Source organism: Polyergus mexicanus, unplaced genomic scaffold, assembly GCF_030449975.1.
Source record: "Polyergus mexicanus isolate NDT 795.1 unplaced genomic scaffold, iyPolMexi1.0 SCAF_1, whole genome shotgun sequence".
Lineage (NCBI taxonomy): Eukaryota > Metazoa > Arthropoda > Insecta > Hymenoptera > Formicidae > Polyergus > Polyergus mexicanus.
In genome coordinates this window covers 9,626,925-9,652,687 of record NW_027223321.1, presented here as the reverse complement: position 1 = coordinate 9,652,687, position 25,763 = coordinate 9,626,925, and the positions used below count along the sequence as shown (strand labels likewise).

The window sequence follows — 25,763 nt, the reverse complement described above, 5'->3', positions numbered from 1 at the left end:
ATTGTTTATAGGAAAAATAAAATTTTTTCTAAAAATTTATTTTCAAAAAAATTAAAAAATAAATTAAAATTACAAAAATTATGAAAAATTAATATTAAAATTAGGGAAATTATGAAAAATTAATATCAATATTATTTTTAAAAGAAATAAACTTTTTTAAATTTGTTTTAGGGAAATTTAAGAAAAATTTAAAAATTTTTTAAACAAATTAATTCTCTATTTTTTTTCTAAAATACTTCTAATTTTCTACTATCCGTAAGCGTATTGAGGTAACGGATATTTATTAAGGTAAATTTTCATTTTTTTTTATGTAAGATTATATAATGACAGTTGTACACGGCGAAAAGAAGTAATCGGCATCACGGACAAGAAGCAATGATAAAATTTAAAACTTTCGAATGAGGATTTTGATACATTCAAATATCGTGTTTAACATGTTTTATTTTTTAATGGACACATTTCTTGATGACTTCACGATACTTGCAGTCTCAATCTTTATACTAATCTTTATTTATAATTAATAGTAAAGTCCCCCTTGTTGGTGTTACACATATTACTTAAACATTAAATTAATAAAATAATCACAAAATATCACGGAATTAGAATATGGTAATCACGCTTCATTATATTGCATCTTCGTCTTTTCCATGACATCATTCATCTCAAATCGATTTAATTGTCGCATTACGCATAACCCAAAATAGATATACCAGGTCAATAACAACCACGATCCGCGAGTCATCGGCTTCACGGATTTCTTCTTTATTATACTTGCCTCGCCCACGAGATTCTCAGTTTATGGAAGCTTGCAGGTCAGGAACGTGTTTGTACAACGGCGTCGTGAAAGTGTCTACATGTGACTAGAGAGAACATCCTGGCGGTAGAGATTATTCTTTTGCGTGTGCCCGAAAGACTAGGGGTACATCCCACGCGCGCGATGACTCAGAATGAAATGCACAAATCACGGAAATAATAAAATTATTTTGTTAACTAGCAGCTAAAAACTACTTTGCACGTTATGTTACGTTTGAAACTTGATATTATTACTCGATATTGTCGAGAAGAATCATTAACTCATTATACCGACGACATCAAAATTTATGCACTTTCTCTCAGACTGTCTGATCTCGAAACAGTAAATCCATAGAGACCGTAAATATTGCTATTACATCTCATAATGTAATAAGCAGTTGATTACTTAAAGATTTTATGATATATTTTATTAAATAAGTCATATATATATTTAACGAATGATTTTACTTTATATATCTACACTGGTTGACACACACACACACACACACACACACACACAAGTGCTAAGAATCATATTACTCTGTGCAGAAAATTGTTTTCTTGCAATTGTCAACTATTGTCAACAGTGTATTTAGGTAAAGTAAAATCATCTCGAATTTCGTAGAGGCCGACAATTTTTAATATATAATGCATTAATAAGCGGAGATATTTTATTTTTATTTCGTAGATTTGTCTCATATAGTTTGCGTAACGTATCGAATTAATCATAACGGTTACATCCTTTAAAGACAGACATTTATAGCTTTGTAATGTCACCTGTAAACGAATTTGCATGTTTAGCACCCACCGTCTATAATTTTAATTGCATAACCGACGTGTTGAGTCTTCCTACGTACGACGCTAATTTCACGCATGAGTCTTTTTACGCACTTGCGTAATCCCTCAGTAAAGTAATGCAAACGAAGAGTTTTCTTTATTTGAACGAGCATGTTCTAGTTGTTAAATAATAATTTCTTTTGGGCATAAAAATATTAAATTCTGTTTAAAAGCTGAAAAAAATCTCTATCGTTTCTTTAGAACAAAATGTGTGATAGAAATATGATTAAGCTCCGATAGTTATCATAAGAAGATAATTGATTTAATGAACGTGATTTAATTGCAAGGTGACTAACAATAGAGGATGATGGCATAAAAGAATGATATGCAAGAGCCCCGCAGCGTTCTAATTACTCGGGGTCTTCATTTCTTTTCGCAAACTTGCATGTATGTCAAGATGCACCGATACGCATATATGAATATTTATTCATATTATCTGTGTTAATTAAAGACAAAAATATGCATGGGAGCTTTCCCCTTTTTACATTTAACGAGAATCTGTCTGTGCGCAATATAAAAGAGTATAACGCTGACATGAGATTATAAAATAATTAATCTTTCAAAATTTTTATGCGTAACTGTAGATTTTAAAACTTTATTCAACCATTCCTTTATTATGTATATTTATGATGTATATTTCTTTATTCAACAACATCTAGTCAACTTCGCTAAAAAACCGAGGCGACGATCTCCAGATCTGAATTCATAATTTCAGGTAACGGTTTCTGCGAAAAATAACAAGAAATATCGTCGGAAAGTACAATAACTTGTACAATAAACTTGCGCGAATAGAATTTCGTAAAAGGAGAGAGGAAATGAGAAATACATACTGCGCTCACGATCACAGATATATGTATATACAATATTTCATCCTCGTTCCTAAATTTAATGATCTAATAACACGTGTAGCGACCCTGACTTTTGTCAAGTTTCGTCGTAATTATCGCGACAATTTATATTATTTACGGGCGAATTCGCGCGATATCTCCGAGAGAATGTTCTATTCCTGCAATACCTGTTACGCCGTGTACCTGATTATTTTCATTTCATAACGATCCTTGAGCGCACGAAGGATGTTTAGGTCAATATCCTTCGCGCAGACAGCCGCCAGTTACGTCAAATGATAGACGATGTTCATGGGAACGGGCAATTAAAAATCAATTTTACCATGCGTCATATTCACCGATCAAGTGATGGGAATCGGACGTTGATTCCATTAAAAATTTTGACATAAAATAGCGAATGTTTTATGAGATAATTGAAAGATCCCTGCGTCACATAATTCATCAACTCTGATGCGATTCAAATCGCAATGATCTTTGACTGAAATTATTTTCAAGTAACTTTAACTCTTCATTCAACGATGTATCGACAAATACGCGATTTCTATAACAATGTACGTTATATGAAGATAATAAGAATCTAAACTACGATGATAAAGTACAATCATACATAAATAAATAATATTGATCCTTGCGATACAATCATCAATATAAAATATAATTTAATATAAATTAAATATAATGTTATTATCATAATTTATAATAATTCTATCAAAATTTGATTTTAAAAAATACAAAAGAATTCTATAATTATTTTAATTATCAAAATTCTTGCTCTAATTTCTATTTCAAATATTAGTACATATATTGAATTATATTGTAGATGTAGATAGATGAAATACGATATATAGTATCATTATTTTAAAATATTGATATTCATTCTAAAACAAAACAATATATCACTTTTAGTAGCACAGTTTTTCTTACTGAATTCTCCTTTTTCTCACTGATTAAATGTGGATATACAGTATTAAATATAAAAAATCGAATAAATAATTTAACAACTCGCAAGAGGAATTTTGCAGTCTCGACCTGACGCATCTAATTAGGAAATTCGAATGCTAAGCACGATCAAGCGTTGATCGCGCTTGCCTGAGGCAACATCCGGCATGAATCAACCAAGTACAAAGCAGACGGCGCGATTTAGCCCTAAAACTTACGCCCACTCCAGAGCAGCAAGAGAGCGGCGAGCGAAGCGAAACAGAATTATTCTGTTGCAAAGTGAAAGTTCTTTGGGTTACTTTACAAATGAACGGGCGTAAGGCCCTGTTTGATCGCCGAATCGGTTTCAACGTTCCCAATAACGCTCGCAATATATTCAAACAATAGCGTAGACAACTTCTTATAAAAAAAAGTCAGTTCTGATAAAATCAAGAATTCGATTATACTATAATAGAATTAAATTCGCTCGATATGACTTTGTGAAAGATCAATTAATTTTTAATAAACGTAATTCACACATATTACGCGGTTGTCTGATCATATAAGATATTTTTTATCGTTATAAGAACAATTAATAATATATCTATTTCACGTTGTGCAAAATTGTGGAAAACGTTTGCAAAAATGTGATGATCGTCGTCTAACGTATGTTTATAAACGCAGTCGACATTTATCGCGACTTTGCTTCAAGTCAAATTAATGCAAAAGATAACCTTGGCCACAGGACAATGATTATCTTCTGAAGCAGCTAACTCTTGTCGAAACATCCTATTATCTTATCACGACTCCATTGCGTGCGATAGATTATACACCGTATATTTAATACAAAAACATCGCTTTTGTTTTCAATCGAAAAATACACAAGAAAATATTACAGCACGCTAGTCACATCTAATAACATCGTTACCTATACTAACGTAGGAAAAATAATTATAGGTCTGGTAATTAACTTCGCGAAGTAGCTGCACGATAGCGTCGTTTAATGATTCTAATTAACAATAGCTGCCATCCAAGACTGCAGTAAACGCCTCGGTTTATTTGACGTGTTGAATTATAATCGTACTTCATTCTCTCTCTTCGGCGTTACGCATATGGTAGAATCTTTGCCTGGCATATCGAATGCACATATTGAAGTTACCGCTCAATAATGACGTTCGCGCCGGTGCCGTTATATATTTTATATCTTTCTGCACGTTTTTATTTGCAAGTATGCATACAATTCGTCGAGCAGCAGCTTCCGATCGTAAAACGTCTGTTATTGCGCCGTCTAACAGTAAAGCTTGTTGCAACGCGACTATATTTTTTACGGATACCGTAAATACACAATCGAATCGCAATGAAACGAAGCTTATCGAATTACTCGAAGACAAAAAATGAAGTGTCTTTTAAATATTTCAAACAAATAAAATTCTAAGAAAATTTATTTAAGCTTGTAAAAATTAAATTTGTAAAAAGCATGACGCAAATATAGAGATACGATTAAGTAATGTAATTTCGCATATTAAAAACAAATGTCTGTATCTGTTCTCTCTTTTTTTCTTTTTTTTTACATTTTTCGCTTACATTTTTTTTGTCATATTCGTGACTTTTTTACTTATTCGTGTACAAGTCATCGATATTTATCCCTGAAATAAATATGTGCTCTGCAATATATTTATGATGATCTTCGACCGTTCATATGCGTTTCATTTTTTTCGAAGATCTCTTTGTCCGATGCCCGTTAAGGATCTCTGATAATTTAATCGCAGTCGAGAAATATACACGAATGCATCATGAATTAATGAAAAAGAGAGATCGCGGACGAAGCAAAGATGCTATTGTAACAATACCGTAGCAAATTAATGTGTCAGGGATTTAAAAAAAGAACATGCGTGATTTGAAGCCGCCTTCGCACCAGTTGATTTCTAACGGTCCATAACAAAATTGCTGTGTACCGTATGGAGATCTATTGCTAGATGTAACGGATCTTCCCGGTTCTCGCCATCGAGATTACAATTGCAATATACATAATGTACACACCGTCTTGCATTTTTTTATATATCTCTTTCCATAAATTAAAGTTTAATTCTTCCTTAGTAAAAGTTTTTCATCTTTGTGCCTGCAATCTAACAAAACCGATTATCCGTTTATAAGCAATATTTTAATTACATGAAGTTTACATGAAAATTACATGATATTAAAATTCCAGAATATTAGAAACGCTTGTTTTCTCGCACATCAATATATATTATCTTTTTATTTATATTAATTTCTTATATGTAAACAATTTATATTCTCTGATATGCGAAAAAGCTGTGGTTTTCTGTTCAATTGAAAAATTGACAGTGCGAGAGAGGCATAAGATGACGCAGGAAGTAGAGGCGGAAAAGCGAAGATCCGACAGACGCATAACGCGATATCTGCACGGATCGTGTGATCGAGAGAGCCAAGGTTTTTCGCTTCGCCGACCTCGTTAAAAAATTCGTATTATATTGCGCACATGTTTTTGCGAGATAATTAATCGCTCATCTAAGATGTACGCTTCGTTACGATTATGGCACTAAATAACAGTTCTCTCTTTTAATTCTTAAATATATAACAATTTTATATATTCCATACAATGTGCGCATTTTTTCTTACATAGAATTAAATCATATTTTATAAAACACCGTAAAAAATAATTATAATTTATTAATACTAAAATGTCTTGGATAACTTGCAAATGTGATACATATATGAAGAATATAACTGCAATAATTTTTGTTTTAGATGAAAAAATGAGAATATATATACGTATTGACTAGAGTGTTCATATAAGGACTAATGAATCGGCGAACAGAGTGTGCGGACAAAATCAAGACGTGGCGCGTCAAGGTCACTTCGTTAATGATTGCCCAGCTTGAACCGCGTCTTCATTTAATACGCGCAATCTGCCGTATCTTTCCATCGTAATTTTCATTCTATATTAGCCATAACGATCTGCTGACGTGCGCGTGCTTTTTTCCCACGCACTGAAATCCCACAAACGACGTGGACTGCAAACGGATGATCCCGCTTGTGTGAGAATCGCCACGCTCTTATAAGTAGAAATGAAGTATAACGTATACAAACCAAATCAAAATTTACAGCAACTGGTCAATCATTTATATACAATCGTTACATATACACGAATTCTTTCAAAGATATAACTATTTAAAAAAAAAAATGTTACTGAAAATGCTTATTTCGACAGGAAAAAAATTAAACTATTGATTAAAATTGATTTTAAATGAAAGTTTTAGAGAAACAGAGTACATTTGCAGAAGACTTGCAGAAAGATGCTCGGAATTTAGACCTCATTTACATCGATTGATTTCTCGCAGAAATTTCTCTTCGCTCACACGTAAACGTGCGCTAACGGATGTTCTACCTAAACATGGGAAGACTGGTGACAGGAGTGTAATCAGCTACGAGGCTATACGCGCGATCTGTTGCAAGCGTTGAACTCTCCGAGTTGACGCATGTCCAGTTAAGGATAAGCACATGGGACTTGCGTAATCGATCGGGCGTTGTGATTTTACCGTCACACGACGAATATAATTTTAGCACTAATATAACTTTCGAGAAAAAATATAATTTTGTTGAGAAAGAGAAGCAACATTTTCATTATATTAACTAATAATTCCGTAAGATTCTATCAACTTCAATAAAAAGAACTTCTCGTTTCATAATAATGCAACGCTTAAAGACATAAATCCAGCTTATACTTTGGACGTGACTCGTTGAGAGAGAAGCAAAATTATCCTGTAATTTATAACTAGTATCGCGCATCTTATATTGATTATAAGAATTGTGTGTATATGTGTGTAATTGCGGATATTATGCGATAGTTAAAAGGGAACGTGAGTCATAAAGGAATCACCTTGTGAACAACAGCGATACGATCACGGAAATATATGCAAGGAATGTCATTAGAAGATCATCCGCATCATCGACCGACGAGGCGCTTACGAGACGTACAGCCAATACAGAAATATGACTGGTTATTATTATTGGTTTGGAAGAAACGCGTAGGTATACGCCTAGATGATTAGTGCAAAACGGTAAATTACGGCAATCTTGCCGCACGCCGTCTAACACGTGTTGCCTATTGTGTTAAGTCGGCAAATTGATTGCCGCGCTTGCGAAAATTCACCGTTTTAACGGCATATATAGTAAGTTATTTTTCCTCGGAGCGTTTCTCCGAGAATGCTACACCGGTAGCGTTATTATTACTTTTATCTCCCGCCGACACATATATCGGCAACATAAATCCATTCTATTAATTTTATCTCTGAATACTCTCGCTTGTTAGCTCCCATGATTCTCTCCCTCGTTATAAGATTGCGGTAACAGAAAAGGTGGATACACTCTCCATTTATACTCTCTTTCGATACGAAAATTATTGATCATCGTGTCTAAGACAGCGGAGCTGGTGAGAAAACATCATTTGCCGTACCCTTTGCAATGTTTGCGTATAGATCGTCCCGTTAAATAACATGCAAATAGTGGGAATTAGAATGTAATTCAACTTTATAACAGAGAACCCAGGATGTATCTGTTCCGTCAAAGCAGCGGGAACGGTTGAATCTTATATACGCGAAAAAGAAATATTATAAGTATACCCTTCTTCATATACGTAACGAGCTTCGGACGGTAAATAGAGGAGATAATAATTGACTCGGAATATATTATACAAAGATCGATCAAGAAGTATGCAAATACACTTTCGATTATATGAAACATTTTGTAAAATCATATCTGTCTTGATATTTTTTATACAATAATAGAGCAATATATAAAAATTGTAATAATAAATGTAACATAAATAATCTTATTTGAAATGCAAACATGAGATAAGAATATACTGGCGGAGGCGTAAATTTCAATACTATCTATTCTCTTTCTCTCTCAGGATGCATAATTCAAAACCTGACATAAAAAAGCTATAAAAATCTTTTTAAATTACCTTTGTCGAAAAACACTCCAAGGCCTTTGCAGCATTGTATATATAGAAGACGTCACCTATGAATATATTCACAATGAAAATGAGCGTAAAGAACATCTATATTTTATACTTTTCTCTCTCTCTCTCTCTCTCTCTCTCTCTCTCGAGGAAAAACAATTTTTCACTTATATTTATTGCAGACTTTTATTTATTGTATTCGCAACTTTCGCGATGTTCAAGTCTCACGCGTCTAAAACAAGTCTCCTCTATTCTTGGCTACGAACCGGTCCGTAGACAAGGCTAGCGGAAGAAATCGTCGTCGTTCGCGACGAGGCGATCATTATCGGCAGACCCGTGACGGCTGCAGTCAATGAAACAATAATCAAATTATCCGAGTAATGGAGAGTACGTGGTCGCGACTCGGAACTCCAGAAGAAACTCGAAAAGTAATTTGCGCCATGACCCTCCGACATCGTCGTGTCGAGGCTGAAATAATTGCATCGTAACCGTTAAGAGGTGGAAGGTCGGGTGAGAAGCGCGAGCGCACATTTACGTCTGCGTACGTACACGTTAGAGTAGAGAGATGCGTGTGGAAATATATTATCGCGGGAAATTACATCACGATACGTCGTGATTCGAATTACCGCATACACACGATGGACACGTAGCATTAATCGCACTGCCTTGTCGCATAGAGCGCATTAATATCGCGCGATTATAATAGATATAGATAAACATCACCGCATTCCTCACGCGGAAACCGCGAGTTTCCGCGATTTTAATTATAATTTTTTTATGTCCAACCTTTCTCTCTCCATCGAGCAAAAAAAAATTTATTATTATCTCAACTGTTATTTATAAATATGTTAATTAATAATTATTACTTTATGTTGAGTTCTCTCTTCCTTATTTGTTATTGATAAAATATGATTTAATATAAGATATGAATTAATATTAATATCAATATATGTTTTTTCTTAATTATTATATATTGTGTGAATGTTTCTTTTTATTTGTTCTTAATATATATAAATATGTATTAGTAAATAATTTCTTTTCTTATCCTATTTTTGTATTATTTCCACTCGCAAATTTATTACTGTTAAAGAAGATACGATTTTGGGAATCGATAGATACGATTTAAGAGAATTGCTTAAATCATACCTTTTACACTGTCATAAAAAAGTTATAACAAATTATTTTTTTAAAAGCTAGAGTGTCCAATATTAATTTGCGTACAAGTTATAGCGAAATAGAAAATATAACGTAAAATATCTTAAATAATACGATCTAGGCAACTCTCTCTTAGATGTATATAAAATATAGCGAAATTGTCGCATATATAATATATAGTATATCGTTATAGTACGTAAATATATTTCGGCATCAAAGTGATAATAATAATAGTTCGATTTTTGCAATATACCTATAGCGAGCTGATGTTTATGTACCTCGACTCTATTATCATTTGCGTGACGATACTCGAGCAAAAAAAGTAGTAGTGCGAGACTGCGTCAAATTCCTTTTCTAATGATAAGCATCGAGAAATGTGAGCAGTGAGTAGTAAGCAGTGAGTAGTGAGCGCTATATAGACAAATTAATTAGTGCCAAAAAAAAAACAAATAATTGTTTAAAAAAATACATTGTAAATAATTTTCTTAAAAATAATTTTTTTTTTTTTTTTATACTAATTGATTTGTCTCATTATTCTGTACATAGAAGTATTACGGTAAGATTATCAAAAACTAAATATTTTACGAGATATTTAATTTTTTATATCAAAATATGTCAGATGAAAAATATAAAATTACTCAAAAAGTACTTAATGAAAAAATACTTTATTATAGTATTTTGAAAAGCTCTCGATGTCAGCTACAAGAATACTGAATAAAAAATGGAGATTTCTATTTAAGATTTTAAAGTTGACCTTCACATGACCTTCAAATGATTTTCAAAGGTCAAATCATTGTCACCATCTTATGGCCCTCTTAAAGCCACACAACTTTTGTTTGAAACATTTTTCTCTTCCGGGCTTGATTTTAGAGATATTCGACTGGATGGATTAAAATGGGCCACCCAGTATATATATAATGTATCTAACGATAAGTTCCATATATATAATTAATATATTTATATATTTTTATATATATTATAATTATATATGGATTTTATCTCGAATTATATTATATAATTACATAGTAGAAAGAAATAAATGACTACGCGTAACGCGCACATTGTAATATTCTAGACTGCGTTCTGATATTCATTGCTAATAAAAATCTATAGTGTACTATAGATTTTCAGTATTGGCAGTGAATATCGGAACGTAGCCCTAGTTATAATAACGTTTCAATTAACTCTAGATTCATTTAATTGAATTCCGCGTTTGTCTTTTAAATCAACTCTGACGCTCGATTTAACGATCGAATATTTCAGCTTTCGTGAGAAATGTAGGATATAATTAACGCCATTTTAGATTTGCATTCGTGCAATCGCATAAAATTTGAATAACAGATATCAAGAATTTGTCAAATAATCAGAATACGACAGCGTGCGTATTTACAGTTACATAGACATAATGATTAATCATCCGTTGAGCGTTCACGATCGGCAACAGCTAGTTATTCAAATGCAAATAGCTGATTTATTTTTGTCATTATCACACCTCGATAGGAAATCATCGTTTTACCGTTTCCACAATACGTTACGATGTACGTACATACGTCATCGCGCACGATGACTAGTGATTTGCGAATAATACGTAACGTCAAACACACTCGCGCGAGTCTTATTGATCGTTTGATGCAAACGCATCGTGCGTTGAGATGAATTACGCAACCTGCTGTAATCATCATCGCATCGATGATAAAATCCGCCGTCGATCAACGAGTCGCGGAATTCACGTGAATCCGCGAGAGCGGAAGAGCATACTCGTAATGCATTATATAACTCCGAGCAACTCTTTCCCCAACTTCCTTGACGAGGGATCAAGGGAAGCGGAATCGAGGATCGTTTGTAAAGTGTGAGAAAGGAGTTTCCGTCATCCTGGCTATTCTTTATACACATGAACATTAATGTCGCTACACGTCTTTCGTGCCGATGCGTTATATATGGTAGAATATAAATATGATGATTGTATAAATTTCTATTAAAATTTTTTAAAATTTCTATTTAATTCGAGAGAGAAAGAGAGAAATCGAGTTTTCTCTAAATCTTAGCACTTTTCATATAAAAATGTAAAAAAGAATGTTTGCATTTTTTTCTTTACATAATATAAATGAAAAAAATTTTAATTATTTTTAAACAATCAATACCTGCCACTTAAACTGGGCAGCTATTCCCAGTTACTTTCTACAAATCTATGTTACAAGCAGCACAAATAGAGAAAAATATTCAGATATCCTGTATTCAACGCTAATTACCGTTAATTCAACGTGTCACGCAGGTGTAAATCATTGCGTTTCTTATATTCAAAACGTGCATGCAGTACATGTGTCCTTCGATTAAAGCCCAATTAACTTACCGATGCGCAACTGCACTCGAAGACGCATTCCCCTGAAGCGAAGCCTGTCTAGCATAGATTGTACCTGTCCAGAGCCTATAGTTAACCACCGATGCGTATCGAATGTACGACAAAGTTTTTATGCCCTTAGAAGGGAAGCAGGAAAGAAAACAGAACGAAGCAGAAACATCGGGAATATGCAATTACTGACCATAATAAAGCGTAGATGGACGAGATTGTTCTTTTGCAGGATGTCCGCAGCGCTTCTGGCTCCGAGCACTTTCGCAATTTTGACTCTATGTTCGGATTTAAGTCATAAATAGTTGAAGATAAAAATAAAAAGTTATGTAATAAATCAAATCAATCTCTTTGATTATAATAGCAAAAAATCTAATATAGTAATAAATTACAGTTAATCATTCAGGATTAGCCTGATCGCATCTCGTTCTCCAATCATTCCAATCACAAGATTCACCGATCAGTCTTTTGATAAACTGTTTGATGATGCAGCTCGAGATTGCTAAGATTAAGATCTCGCTATTGATTGTCATATTCTTCCTGCTCCTACAGACAATTAAAAATTCTGTCTTTTCCATTAGCTTATTTATCAAGACAATTTATAAATAGACAATATTAGGAATAAATATCTAAACAAACTCATCGTTTTATGAACAATACTTGCTGCGTATATATATTTTATAGAATTAGACAAAATCATGCGTGCTTAAACTAATAAAATGCAGAACCATGCATATTTCAGAAAAAAATATGTAAGCAAAGCTTGCAAAAACTCTGTAGACTACAACAAACATATCTTTACTAGCAACCTCATTTATGATAATTCATAGTGATCTATGTAAAGGTGATCCATGGAGACAAAGGCCGCGTGTAGAACATGCTTGGTTAAAAAGAGCGACCTCCTTGAGAACGGTCCTTGACTCGTAGAGACGAGCGAGATAAGAAGAAGACTACGACGACGAAGAAGAAGAAGAAGAAGCAAGTTGTAGTAGTAGAAGTAGAAGTGGAATACAGAGGACGAGGGATAGTGCGAGGAAGGATCGTTGTGGAAGAACGCGCGGAAGAGTAGGACAACGGTAGGGGAAGAGAGCGAGTAATGGCGTCTGCAAACTTGGCTGCCCCGCGAGAGGTCGAAGAAGACTCCGCTTCTGGGCGGCGGAGGCACAAGGTGGAAAGATCGCGGTGCGTATATAACAACCGAGATGTAACCGAGAGCGAGAGGGGCAGAAAGTGCGAGAAAGAGAGAGAGAGAGAGAGAGAGAGAGAGAAAACGCACCGCCGCCGAGGGAAAATGTATCTCTCGGTGGCTACACTTCTCTTCCTTTCTTTCGTCGTGACTTTCCTCGTGAGCGCGGCTTGATTCGATCGCGAAATGAAACTTGTATTATCACATAGTGACTTTAAATACACCGATAGAGAAGCCATTAGAATTTTTTTTTTTTTTTTTTTTTTTTTGAATTTTTAAATAACCACGCACAGAAGGATAAACATTTTTCAAGACTTCTATAAATATCCTCTTACAATTTTGACGATCCTTGTGATTCATGTTGAATTTTTTAATATATAAAAAATGGAAAAATGTACTAATCCGTAAATATATTTTCTTTGAATAGATTTCGAGATTACGTTTCGTGAGCATGCGAATAAGGGATGCTTCGAAAGAGATGATCATAACTATAATTAACAGATAAATTACATAATAATATCAAGTTTCTAACGCGCGCGTGATTCTTGAAACACGCACGTCGTATAAAGAACTCATCCTTCGTCTGATTGATAATTTAGCGATCACGATACGAGAGCGGCCCTTTTTATCCTCCGGCTCTTTCAGGCACGCCGAAGCGGCGCGCGGCTGCTCGATGGAATGCGAGATGGAAGGTCACAAGGTGTATTCATATTTGTGATAAAAAAATAAAAAAAATGCTTCTAGGGGAAAAGACGAGAGGAGAGGAAAGATGGACGCATTACCGGTACTTGCACGCAGTCACGATACGCGCGTGTGCACTCTCTTCCCTTCTCCATCTCGCACGCGAGCGAGAGATGACCGCGAAGGAAGAGGCGATAGTTCCTTTCAGGAACGGAGGATGCCTATAATCGGCAATGGACAACCGCGCCTCGGCAACTTTCGCGCGGCTTGACATGGACATCGGCGTAACCGATCGACCTTACCGGTTAATCATCATCGTCTCGCATAGGATTCTATCTCAGAACTCCTCCTCGCTTTTACGCGCGTGCGTACATATATATTAAACAGTAGCGTAACACTAAGACATAATTTAAATATACTGCCGGGGGTAAACGGCACATCGAGAAAAAATGATCAGCCGAGAGGGGCGTAATGCACATTTCGGTGTCTATACACGGTTACATGTTATTTATAGCACTCGTTAAAGATTCTCGTGTCGGGATCGGCGAGAAAGAGAGAAGCAGAAAAGTACGCGTGTGTACATGTGAGATAAACGCCAACTTATTCCTCGGAGATTTTTCTTTAGGATATACTTCTCTAATTACCACGTCCCACCTTTGATGGAATGCGGTAAATAGTTTGTGATCTTTGCTCTTTTTCGCGAGTGAGATCATCCCATCAAGATTCGTAGCTTATCGTGTTACATCGTCGTTGCCGACGATGTAACGACGTTATACGAATTTTTCGCAGAATATAAATTTTTAAATCGTTGCTTCGTATCATATAATAGCGTTTGGCTGTCCGATGTACTTTGGTGGTCTAAATTACCGCATGCCGCATATAATTTTCTTATCTTTCGTGCAATTTCAAGATTTTCATGCAAATTTACTTGTTAAGCTTTTATTTTTATTTTCCTTTATACTTTTATCACGTTCCACCAACAGAGTCTGATAAAATGCGATGTTATTTTTATATATTAATAGCCGGTTTTACTGCTTTCGTTTAACTTCAATGCTCGTATGATCAAGTGATACTTTTTGATGATATTTTTTTATCATCTTTTCGCCGTATATTTGCTGCTAAATATTTAATTTTACGTTCTGTTTGCTAAATGTAATACGCGTTCAATGTCAATACGAGGTGAGAGTCGAACGACACACCTGAATAGGAAGAAAAAAAACTCGGAGAATTATCTGTTCCTAGTTATACTTCTAGAAAGAGAATCGGCGAAAACGAAGATTTCAAGATAATCGACATCGATGAACACCGGCTTCGAGATTTTACGAAAAGCATGTACGAGAGATGGTGCTTCATACGGTGCCTACATACATAGTCGCAAATTAAAATGTGAAAAGTAGATACGTAACGCCGGCGAATTAAATTCCAACGCAACAGGTAACTCGATGTAATTTGCAAGAGCGACTCGCTAATTGCAATCTTCCGCCCTCCGCGTATAATCTTTAACTCGTAGATAAATCCTGTTGAGATGTATCAAATACACGTCGTGGAAGGAGAGATGAAGAAGGGATATACAGAGTGTTTCTTCAAATTGTTATTATTTTTTTGTTTAATTATTTAAATTGCGCTCACTCCACTCACTGACGCGATAACCGAGAATATACTGTCAGACAGTTATACAACCGTCCCGATCGTCCATCAACCATAACGACCGCCGCAACCCCTCCGTCCTCTCCCTCCTCCTCGAAACTGATGCATTTCCATACGCGTAGCCGTGCGTTTGCACCTGCACGCGCGTACTCGCGCGTGATTTAGAATAGTGAAATGCCAGCTGCCTCCCTCTCCAGATTTATACACGAGTATATTCTGCTCTTCTTCATCTCGCAGGAAGGACGAGCGATGCGCGCGATGTGGCCGTTGCAACTGCAGCCATCGCTGACCTCAGAGGGCCGCTCCGGATCGCCGGGAATGCAACCACGACGGAAACAATCGCGGGAATCCTCGGATCTCGCGACGAGAATATAGTCTGCCGACGATCACCGGAGCTAAATTACCCTTCCACGTAGATCTCGAGTCTTTGAAAGACGCAATAATGCGACGAAATCATAATCTAAGTTTTGAGCGAAGGGAAAAACAAAATTAAAATTACATATCGCGAGAAAATGCTTGGAATTTCACGCCTTGTTAATTTTCTTCGCAAAATAACATTCTAATATTTATCGCGTTTTATAAGATGCGTAGAAAAATTTTATTTGCAATATTTTATCGGCTTAGATCGACAATTGTGCTCAACCGTAACAAAAAATAAATAAAAAATATTGTTTCCACTGCGTCGTCTCTCGGTTCGAAAAAGAACCGAGATAATAACGAGTCGTACAGGCGAAGATTACCAGCTCTAGACGGGAGATTACACGTAAAGCAATGTTTTGATCAGTTCAATCCACAATCCGTGAGTTGATTTCAGCTTTCGGATTAATTAAAGGGTCGCGAAAGAAAACAGGTACAAAAATATTGTACATCACGTTCCATGAAAATTTTCTGATTTCCATACAATAAAAATGTACGATACAATGACTTGGCGAGACGTAACATTTCCGATTTTTTTGAATAAAAATATAGTTCTCTATAAAATTTTTATAAGTTATGTAAGAGAAATCGTTTAATGAAAAATTTCTGTAGTTTATTAATAATATTTAAATTGATTCTTAATAAAGAAAAATTCAGTTTTATTTATTAGTTTTTAGTTAGTATAAAGTATTTTAAAAGGTAATAATGCATATATAAAAGTATAATAATATAGATAAAAAAATATTACAGGAAGAAATATTTGTTAGATATTTAAAATTCTAAAGCGCGTAGGTGAACTATTTGAGATTAATCTTGCAATATAAAATAATAATATATACTTTCGCGTAGTATAATATTGTTTACATTTCAATAAAAAAAAAAAAAAAACTTGAACGAGATTTGATGGAATTTTTATAAAGATGTTAACGCGATAAGTCTCGGAGGGATCATATAAGGATATCGTAATGATAGATCGTATGTTCCTGAAGACGCCGGCGACGAAAGTGTCGTATCGCAATACCACGAAAGAACAATTACGAGTTGCCGCAGACGAATAATCAAGTGCTACCAAGGATGACTCTGCTATGGTTATTAATTATTTCCAGCATGCGAATGCATATCGACGGTTGCGATCAATAGAACACGCTTAAACTCGGCGTCGCGTATACAATACGCACGCAAACAGGTTGTCAGCACCAAATTTAAATCGGGTCATTTGTGAGTCACTGAAAAATTTCGATTTTACTATTCGTGCAAAAAGAAAACAGAGAATATACTAGCAAATTCATTATTTATTAATGAATTATCAATGAATTCGCTGACTCGCATTTTTTCTCAATTTATTTTCAACGGAATTAGCTTTTCACATTTTAAATTTTATATAATACTATCATAATTATTAATTAAAAGAATAATTACACATATTTGCACCACAATTTCAATAATTTTTATTCTATTTCCTCGATGCTCTTTAATTCTCCTTCTTATTTTAAATTTATCTTTTTGAACACGTTAGTATTAATATCGAATATATTTTAATCATAGCACGTGCATTTAGAAAAGTTAAAAATAATGTTTGCAATGTAAACTACTTCCTTCGAAGACATTAAATAAGACATTAAAAGAAGACATTAAAAATGAGTATATTATGAAAGAAATAATGTTGGACATGCTATGCGAAACTTACAACGATGCTTTTATTTACGATAATAGTTAGAAAGTTAGTGAGTATATGTAATGCTACGTAATTTGGAGGAGCTAATGCTTCAAATAATGTCCACGACACAGTTTTGTCTTATTACACGAAATTATAGAAATTAAACAAATATATATCGATCCAGTTAATACTCTATTCAAAAGATATATTTAAAAAATATCTATAAAATAATAAACGAATCAATACATCAGTATAAAAAAGACATTCTTAAATGCAAAAATTTTTATCTAGAACATTTTTATCTATATATCAATATTAATTAATATTATATTCTATAATATGCTATATAAATGTGTAGCTATAAAATATTATTTTAATTAATACTGATACATGCTATAGATAAAAATTTTGCATTTAATAATATCTTTATTACACTGACATATAAATAATATAAAACAAAATGTACTAATATATGAAAAAAGATGGTAAAAAAACCAAAAAGAAACACGTTATTAATATTGTAAAACTTTAATCGCAAATTATTTTAAATAAAAAAATTATTCATCGAGTAGCGTAAATCTTTTATTCTTTCAGAAATATATATAATTTCCTTTAAAAATATTAAATTATTGACATATTTCTCTTTTAAATTGGAACAGAGATTCCTTCAGTAAAGTTATTCGATCTTCAATAAAATTGACAGCATTTGATCATATCCATCTATAAAAAGAAATATTTGAATTTATTGTATTATTTCGTTAAAATTGACAAACTTTCACTCTACATACTAGAAATTTGCATAAAATATTTATATTAGTTACAACAATATGAGTATAGAAATATTTACAAAAATTTTTTTCACAGACACGAGAAAAATAATCTTTATTTATAAAAAATGATTACTTTTTATTTATGATTTTTGTATTATTACTATCTGTTATCATCATTTCTCTCACGTCAAACAGAGTACAAGATATCGAACCGCAACATAGCTAATCGACCATCACGGCTATTTACTCGACCACACTAATTTCCAACATTTCTATTGTAATCGGCAAAACTGCGGGTTCTACGCATAGCCGCGACCTCGGTAATGTCGAACCTTTCGCTATCGATCTAAACCGACGACAACGAAAGTCACGCTCGCTCGAATCGTGCTAAATAAATCGACAAAGTAATAGAGAATGTATTACGTTCGACAATGATAATGACAATCACACGTAATATCAAGTAATTCCGGAAAACGAATTCCGGGGTAATCGATTTTATCGAGCAGCAAATCGCCCGTGGAACGAGACGCATTTGCAAATGCATTAGTGAGATAAATGCAAGCACTTATTCGGCAAATTGAATAGAATAATCGTTAACTTTCTCACTCTCAATCTAGGTAAATATCGGCGAATTATATTTGTATTTTTGTATGGATATGTATTTTTTAGACATAAAACTTTAAAAAGGAATATTTTAATGTTTATTAAAATATTTATTTAAATATACATTAATTTTTTTACACTCTTTATAATTCGGAGATGAAAGAATTAAAAATAGATACTTGCGTTTATCTCTTCAGATGCAACGGTGCTGAACGCTCCATAAAGAATCACTCAGCGATCACTTAGTCACTCCGCGGACATTCTTGATAAGTCGCATTGCTCACTCACTGAATCCTGCACTCACGACTCGCTCCATTTTTTCTTCTTTTATTTTTTAACTGTTGTCGTCTCCGGTCGCATCATAGAGGCCTTTTTTGCACGAGTGACTTTAACATCCCGCGCGCACGCACTCGCGGTGAAAACCGGATCCGTGGTCCGCAATGGATATGCGTCTTGTCATGGAAAATGTCCGCTCGAAATTATCACATTGCACTTTGAAGCATGCTCGATAGAACCGGCGAGGATAAAGCAATAGAGCTGGCTTTTAAATCGCGCGGATCTGTCTATACGTGTTTACTGACAACGAGTTCCGCTTAACGAGTTCCGGTTTTTTAATATAAAGCGTTAACGAAGGATACAGTATGAGAAGTCTCGTCTCATCTTGAAATGCAAAGAATAAATTGTAATAAGCTATTTTTTCTTCTATTTTATCGATCTCTAATATCCTTGTAAATATAATAATACCTAGAGAGATAAAAATAAACATAAATATCTAAAGATTAAAGTTTTAATAATAGTAGCAGAACGTAACAATCTTGTAACAAAATATCGAAAGGCTATCTACGTCATGCTAACTTATTATCTATACATTAGCTTTTCTGTTTACGTTTAATCTGAACTAGGTGTGTAGTAATCGTATTAATGAGTGATGTCCGTAACAATTTAATTACCGGAAACTAATCAGTTTCGATAAAATATAGTCGGATAAATCATTGTCGATTCTTAATCAACTGAATCCGCGTTGGATTTATTTTATTCTTCTTTCTTTTTTTAAGTGGGCCACCAACCGAATGTCTGCGGCCAGTATGTATCGCCGCAACCACTTTCTAAAGTGATTAAAATGTTTGCGCACACCAACGTGATACAAAATATCCGATGATGCGATTACTTTCAATAATTTTCTAGAGCGAGTCAAAGACTACAGATATTACTTACACACTCGATTGCTCGATACTTTTAAGCTTTTAATACAGCATTGATATTACTAAGATAAATATGTACAGGGCGAAAGGTAAAAAAGGATCGAAATCATTTGTCCGTGAACGAACTGCGCGTTGAAAAGAAGTATATATTTATCCTGTCGCGTAAAAAAAAATAGGTATCTGATTTGCGTTACGCCCAGACGACCGCATAATTTCTGATCGAGCTGCCAACACATCTCATGCACATCCTTGACACCATCTGCCTAAAGGATGTGCTAAAGGTCGGCACCGATGTACATCCTGATGTAATACCAGTAGACGTTTAATTACCCGACAAAAGCATACAATGATATGCACATAGATTTTTACTTCGCGGTGTTTGGAATAGAAGCCAGTAATCGGACAAATTCATGATTTTAAAAAAAGATTTTGATCGAAATGTAATATACTCTTCAGTCGATACTATTTCTTCAGTTAATTACTCCGTAAAAGCTAATTTGAATATTCTGTTACCAAAAATGACCAGATGAAAGTACGTAAAAGAAATCAGTGGACGGTCGCAAAAAATCGAGGAGAAAATGATCAACTCGAGAAGGAAAGTAAAACATTTTTACCGATTTTAATATCGATTGGATCGATCGACAAAATAATATCAATGATCAAGTATAGATTACATTAGAGATAAATGAGCATCCCCTTTGAAAAGAAATATGCAATCGTTACATCGCGCCAGAATCCATATCCATAAATCCCTCCGAAATTATGAACGTTTCAAAGGTTTCGATATGGTGAATTGACATTAAGTGCGCGCGAGAAGATGAAGAACAAGTTTAAGGATAAGCGGATTTAAACGAGGACGAATATTGCTCTAGATCTCGTCCTTGGGCTATCTAGTCTCGGAATTATTCCAATTAACATTAGAGAAAAATTTCGACCTGGCTTCCGAGGGGATCAAAGTCGCGTTAACGCGTCGATCTACGAGATCCTTCCAAAAGATCTACAACAGCATAGACCGAGCGATTCGTCCAATTGGATCATTCACCAAGCAATCAAACTTCTCGCAAAAGAGATCATTGAACCTCATGTCTGCGCCACAGCGCGTATCTAACAAATTTCCCGATTTTCTCAGATTGATTCCCATCCGACGTTTCTCAAGACGGAGTCGTTGACTAAGATGTGATACGATGTAAAAACTATATCCATTAGAAAGTAGGATGATTATACATCCATGCAATACACCGGAACGATACCGGACGTTCGGAAGAAGTTGGGCGCGAGAAAGAGATCGTTCTCCCGCAGAGATCAAAACTTACCCGTCCCCATGGCTGACAGCAGCAGCCTCCTTCCGCCTCAATCTTTCCGTGTATCCGGGATGCAATCTTGACTAAGTTTGTGTTTCACTGCGCGAAAAAGGAAATTGTAAAAAAGCCGACCACGATGGGTGAATGCGATATGGTCGAAAGGACGACCTCTTCGTCGTCCAGCCGGGAGACCGCGGACGAACTGGTACCCGGAGAAGACTTTTGGTGAGACTCCGACGTGAGACAACGACGACGTCATCGCTAGCCTGGTGTCTCATTGGCCAACAGTCCTCTTGGTTGCTCGCCACTCTCTTTCTGTGAGTGTTCCCTTCCTCTCCTTTTCCTTCTACGCGAACTCCTCTCGAGCACGGCTCACGTACACACGTCCTCTCCCTCTCTCAGGTTCTCCTCCTCCTTCTCCTGCTTGTGCTCATTATCTCACCTGCTCTCTTCAACTCGTATGGTTGCCCGAGATATTTCCGTCTCGCTCTGTCGCACTCCCACGGCAGGGCTAGACTCACGGTAGAGTCACTATGTGCGCCAAGTCAGTGAGCTCAACGCCTGGAACCAATCTTCCCGACTCGACTTACATGAAGGCCTGTATAAGGTATAAGCGAGCCACGGATAGTCGCTCGCTTAAGTGTCTCGCTGGTTAGATGAAACTGTAGGTAAAGGTCAGTTAGCGTTATCTAAGTTAGATCTAGCATTTCGTGTATATTTAGAAGGTTAACAAGTTATCGGATTCTTTTGATAACCGACTGAAAAATCCTACATGACAACTTTATAATATTAAAAATGATAACGATTAATCGTTGGTATTTTGTAAAAAAAATACTGCAGAAACCTATGCAATAGAATCATTATCAGGATTATTTTCATAAAGAATATTATTAAAATAATATAACTCCAAGATTTTTGGGAAAACTTAACTAGTTACTTAAATATTAAGTCATGCAATACAATTTTAGTTTTCTACATTAATTTACATATGTTATGCACAATTTAACGAAGATAGAATTGCGTAAAATAAAGGATATAATAAGATAATTGTAAGAGGTGTCGAGTAAATTACAAAAGAGTTATATGATACAAATTAACAGCTGGGTAAAACGATGGTAATAAATTCTTTATAAATTCTAATATTAGCCACCGTGCTAAAAAAAAATAATAAATATTATCTTCAAGATAACAGATATTTTTCCTGAAAGGTTCAACGATATTAATAATTATACTAGATAATGAATGAATAAAAGCTGAAGTGTGTGTATGTTCATTCATAAACATTATTATGTAATCATATAAATTTGTACTCACCTTTACATTAGAAATTGTAATTTCCTCTCTTTATGAAATATACAAACTATATTATATAGTATTTATATAGTTACTTTCTCTGTCCAATTTTCTATTGCATCTGAAGTAATGAAAGTAAATAATATTAAATCAGATGACACCAATATGATATAATGACATAATACATTATTAATGATAATGTTTTGCTAAATGAGCGTTCTTTTCAAAAAAAGTAAGAAAAGAAACTTAGCTGGATGCTAATTTAAAAGCTATAAAAAATTAACAATAAGCTTTTTTCTATTTTACATATACCGTTTTATACGAAAAAAATAAGACTTTTCAGAATTCATTTACAAAACTTATTGTTAGATGTCATATTTTATGCGTTTATGACCAATTAATCGAAAAGATTGCATTGCAGGTGGAATCATAGTATAATAAGCAAATCTTTGCTTAGATTCACAGAAGATAGAACTGCCAAGGTCTCATGGATCGCTACTCGATGCCTCAAAAGATTGTGCCTTGTACCACGGATCGTTGCGTCGATCTGCGAAAGAGAAAAATTCATAGGGTATAAAGAAAAATATGAAAATATTTATTATATCATCATAAATCCTTATACATTGAACATCCAGACAATTATCATCGTTTTTACTGCGTATTTCTGTTCTAATCGAGAAAACGAAACGCCTAGCTAAACCTAAAGTTATCGCTTTAAAGTTTTCAATTCGCTGAAATTCTCAACGAAATGAACGTATTGAAAGAATTTGATTCATGCTTCTTCGAAATAGATAATATCTGTACCAGTTTTTAATTTCAAATTATATTACGTGTAAGAATTTATCAATATTCTATATCTCACGAAACAAACAAAAGAAATCGGTATGGTGAATGTAATTAAAATGACTTAAAAGATTTCGAGAAAATTTTGCCCTTTTTTGAAGAATATAATTTTAAAAAACATTTTCAGAATTTTTCTTCGATATATATTTACGTGAATTTAAAATACACGAATTAACAAAGATACGCGGATTTTACGTGGTTCTAGTGACACTATAGCCCGTAGAACCTGCGAACACGATGGTGTCGGTGAACTCGGGATGCCTCGGGGCATTTCGCAGGCGCGGGTCGCGAGAAGGATCTGCGGATGTGCAGGTATACACAGTTTGCACCATTATGTTTAATTTATCGGTCGCGCGCGCGCTTTTCTATGCGATTTGACTGATTCGTGCGAGGATAAGCTACGTACACACAATCCCGAGAAGTCTCGCTGACAATCAACGTTATGAATAAACATTCGCGCCGCCTTGAAGCTCTAATCACTGCACTGAATTATCCATCGTGCGAGGATGAACAAATACATTCTAAATTTCACACTGTACTATATATAATATAGGTTCCGTGATTGAAATAAACACTTCGAAGAGCGGGTTAAGTTTTAAATGAGGGCAAGCGCTTCTTGCACTTTGTTTTACACCAAGAACAAAACAAAGGCAAGAATACAAATATATTGTATAAGAAAAAAAAGTTATTAATATCCTTTTTTTCTCTTTTTCTTGGCATTAAATTTTGCCAAAAATTTTATGTTATTTAAATTAGTTTTGTATTATATAAAAAATATTTTTATAATGATTAAGTATTACTTAACATATGTATACGCAGAAAATCAGGTTCATAAAAATTTCCTCGCTGACTCATTCCCATTTACTTCTCAACTTTTGCTTTTTTATATTTCTAATTGTCACGAAGTAGTTACTCTTATGCTCACTCATCATTTCTGAGGCTTAAAAAGTTGTCTGCGTTATATGAGAGGGCCAACTTTTTTGTGCTGCGCGTACACAGTAATGATCCCATCCATTATTAAAGCTTATAGTAGTAACGAGCAAAAAATACAGAGAGAGAGAGAGAGAGAGAGAGAACCACCGAAAGAGTATCATATGTTTCAATTTTTAATCTTTTATTACAGCATCTTTTACAGCACTCGTAATGGACATTCCATCGTAATATTACTTTTACACATGCTTTCAATAAAAAAATCAAATATTTTCATAATTATCACATTTTATAAATAAATTTTTATTATCAGATATTTAAATAATTTGATAAAATAAATTTTTACGTAATAGTCTTCAATCATCTTTTCATCATTCCATCTTTGGAGCAGTCAAGTACTATATTCAGCTCAAAAATTGATTCTGTGAAAGTTAATAATGTTGTAACGCAACATAATATTCACATGCGTAACTAAAGCTTTAATACAATAATCACGATAAAATAAAATTGTCGTCGCATTCGCGCAAATGAGTTGGAACTTTTATGTTTCATTAATGCATCGTAGGATAAACATCGTAATGTTCAACATAGCTTCATAATCTTCCCATTAAAATCCGACATCTTCATTTGTATTCAAATGACTATTTTATATTTTATGTTTTATATTTTACAATTTCAATGACATTTTTGTCGTAAAACTGAAGAGAAAATTAGAAACCATATAAAATACCATATAAAATTCGACAATATAAATGCACAACGAAAATACGTAAGTCGAAACGTCTACGGTTCCGCAGAGAGATACTTTTGCAAATGCGCCCCATAGATTTCTTGCAAACCGATTCTTGTAAGACGCTGATGTAGGGTAACGGGTTCGCGACGGTTCGCGCCTTCATTTCGTATTCCCTTCAACGACGCATATCATCCGCCGCGCCGAGACTGGGGAACGACGTCGATAGTCCAAGCAAGCGGGTTCGACCGATCGAATGCGGCTCGATCGGATTTCAAAAGCTAAAGCGGTGGCTAGGCGCCCGGTGTGAAACTACCTTGTAAACGATGACCACCTATGTTTTGTACGCCCCGTCGACCGCGTTTAGGGCACGCGTCCACGTGAGACGAGATTTACACTACATTAGTCGCGTGTATCCCTGTAACCGCATCTCGTAGAGATAGGATTTATAACCGTATCTTTTTGTGTTCGATTAAGAAATAACGAAAAGGATAACTAATATCTGCATTTCGTTAATTATTATATAATATAATTTTGTTAATATTTTTACGCTGAGAATACGAATTTGACTCGAATTTGTATTTACTTGGAAAGATCTTTCTCATAAATCACAGGCTAGATACAA

General features: G+C 34.5%; 1 protein-coding gene across 6 annotated transcripts in view; it reads right to left on the bottom strand.

Moving 5' to 3' along the window:
* Dpy (fibrillin-like protein dumpy) overlaps positions 1–21,526 on the bottom strand; it is a 99,898-nt gene extending 78,372 nt beyond the window's left edge. For all 6 annotated transcript variants that reach the window (XM_070297632.1, XM_070297674.1, XM_070297638.1 and 3 more), the window contains exon 1: positions 21,355–21,526. In XM_070297632.1, the coding sequence (XP_070153733.1) occupies positions 21,355–21,364 (10 nt within the window). In that variant the 5' untranslated portion in view covers positions 21,365–21,526. The remainder of the gene's footprint in view (positions 1–21,354) is intronic.
* Between the last annotated feature and the right edge of the window lie 4,237 nt (positions 21,527–25,763).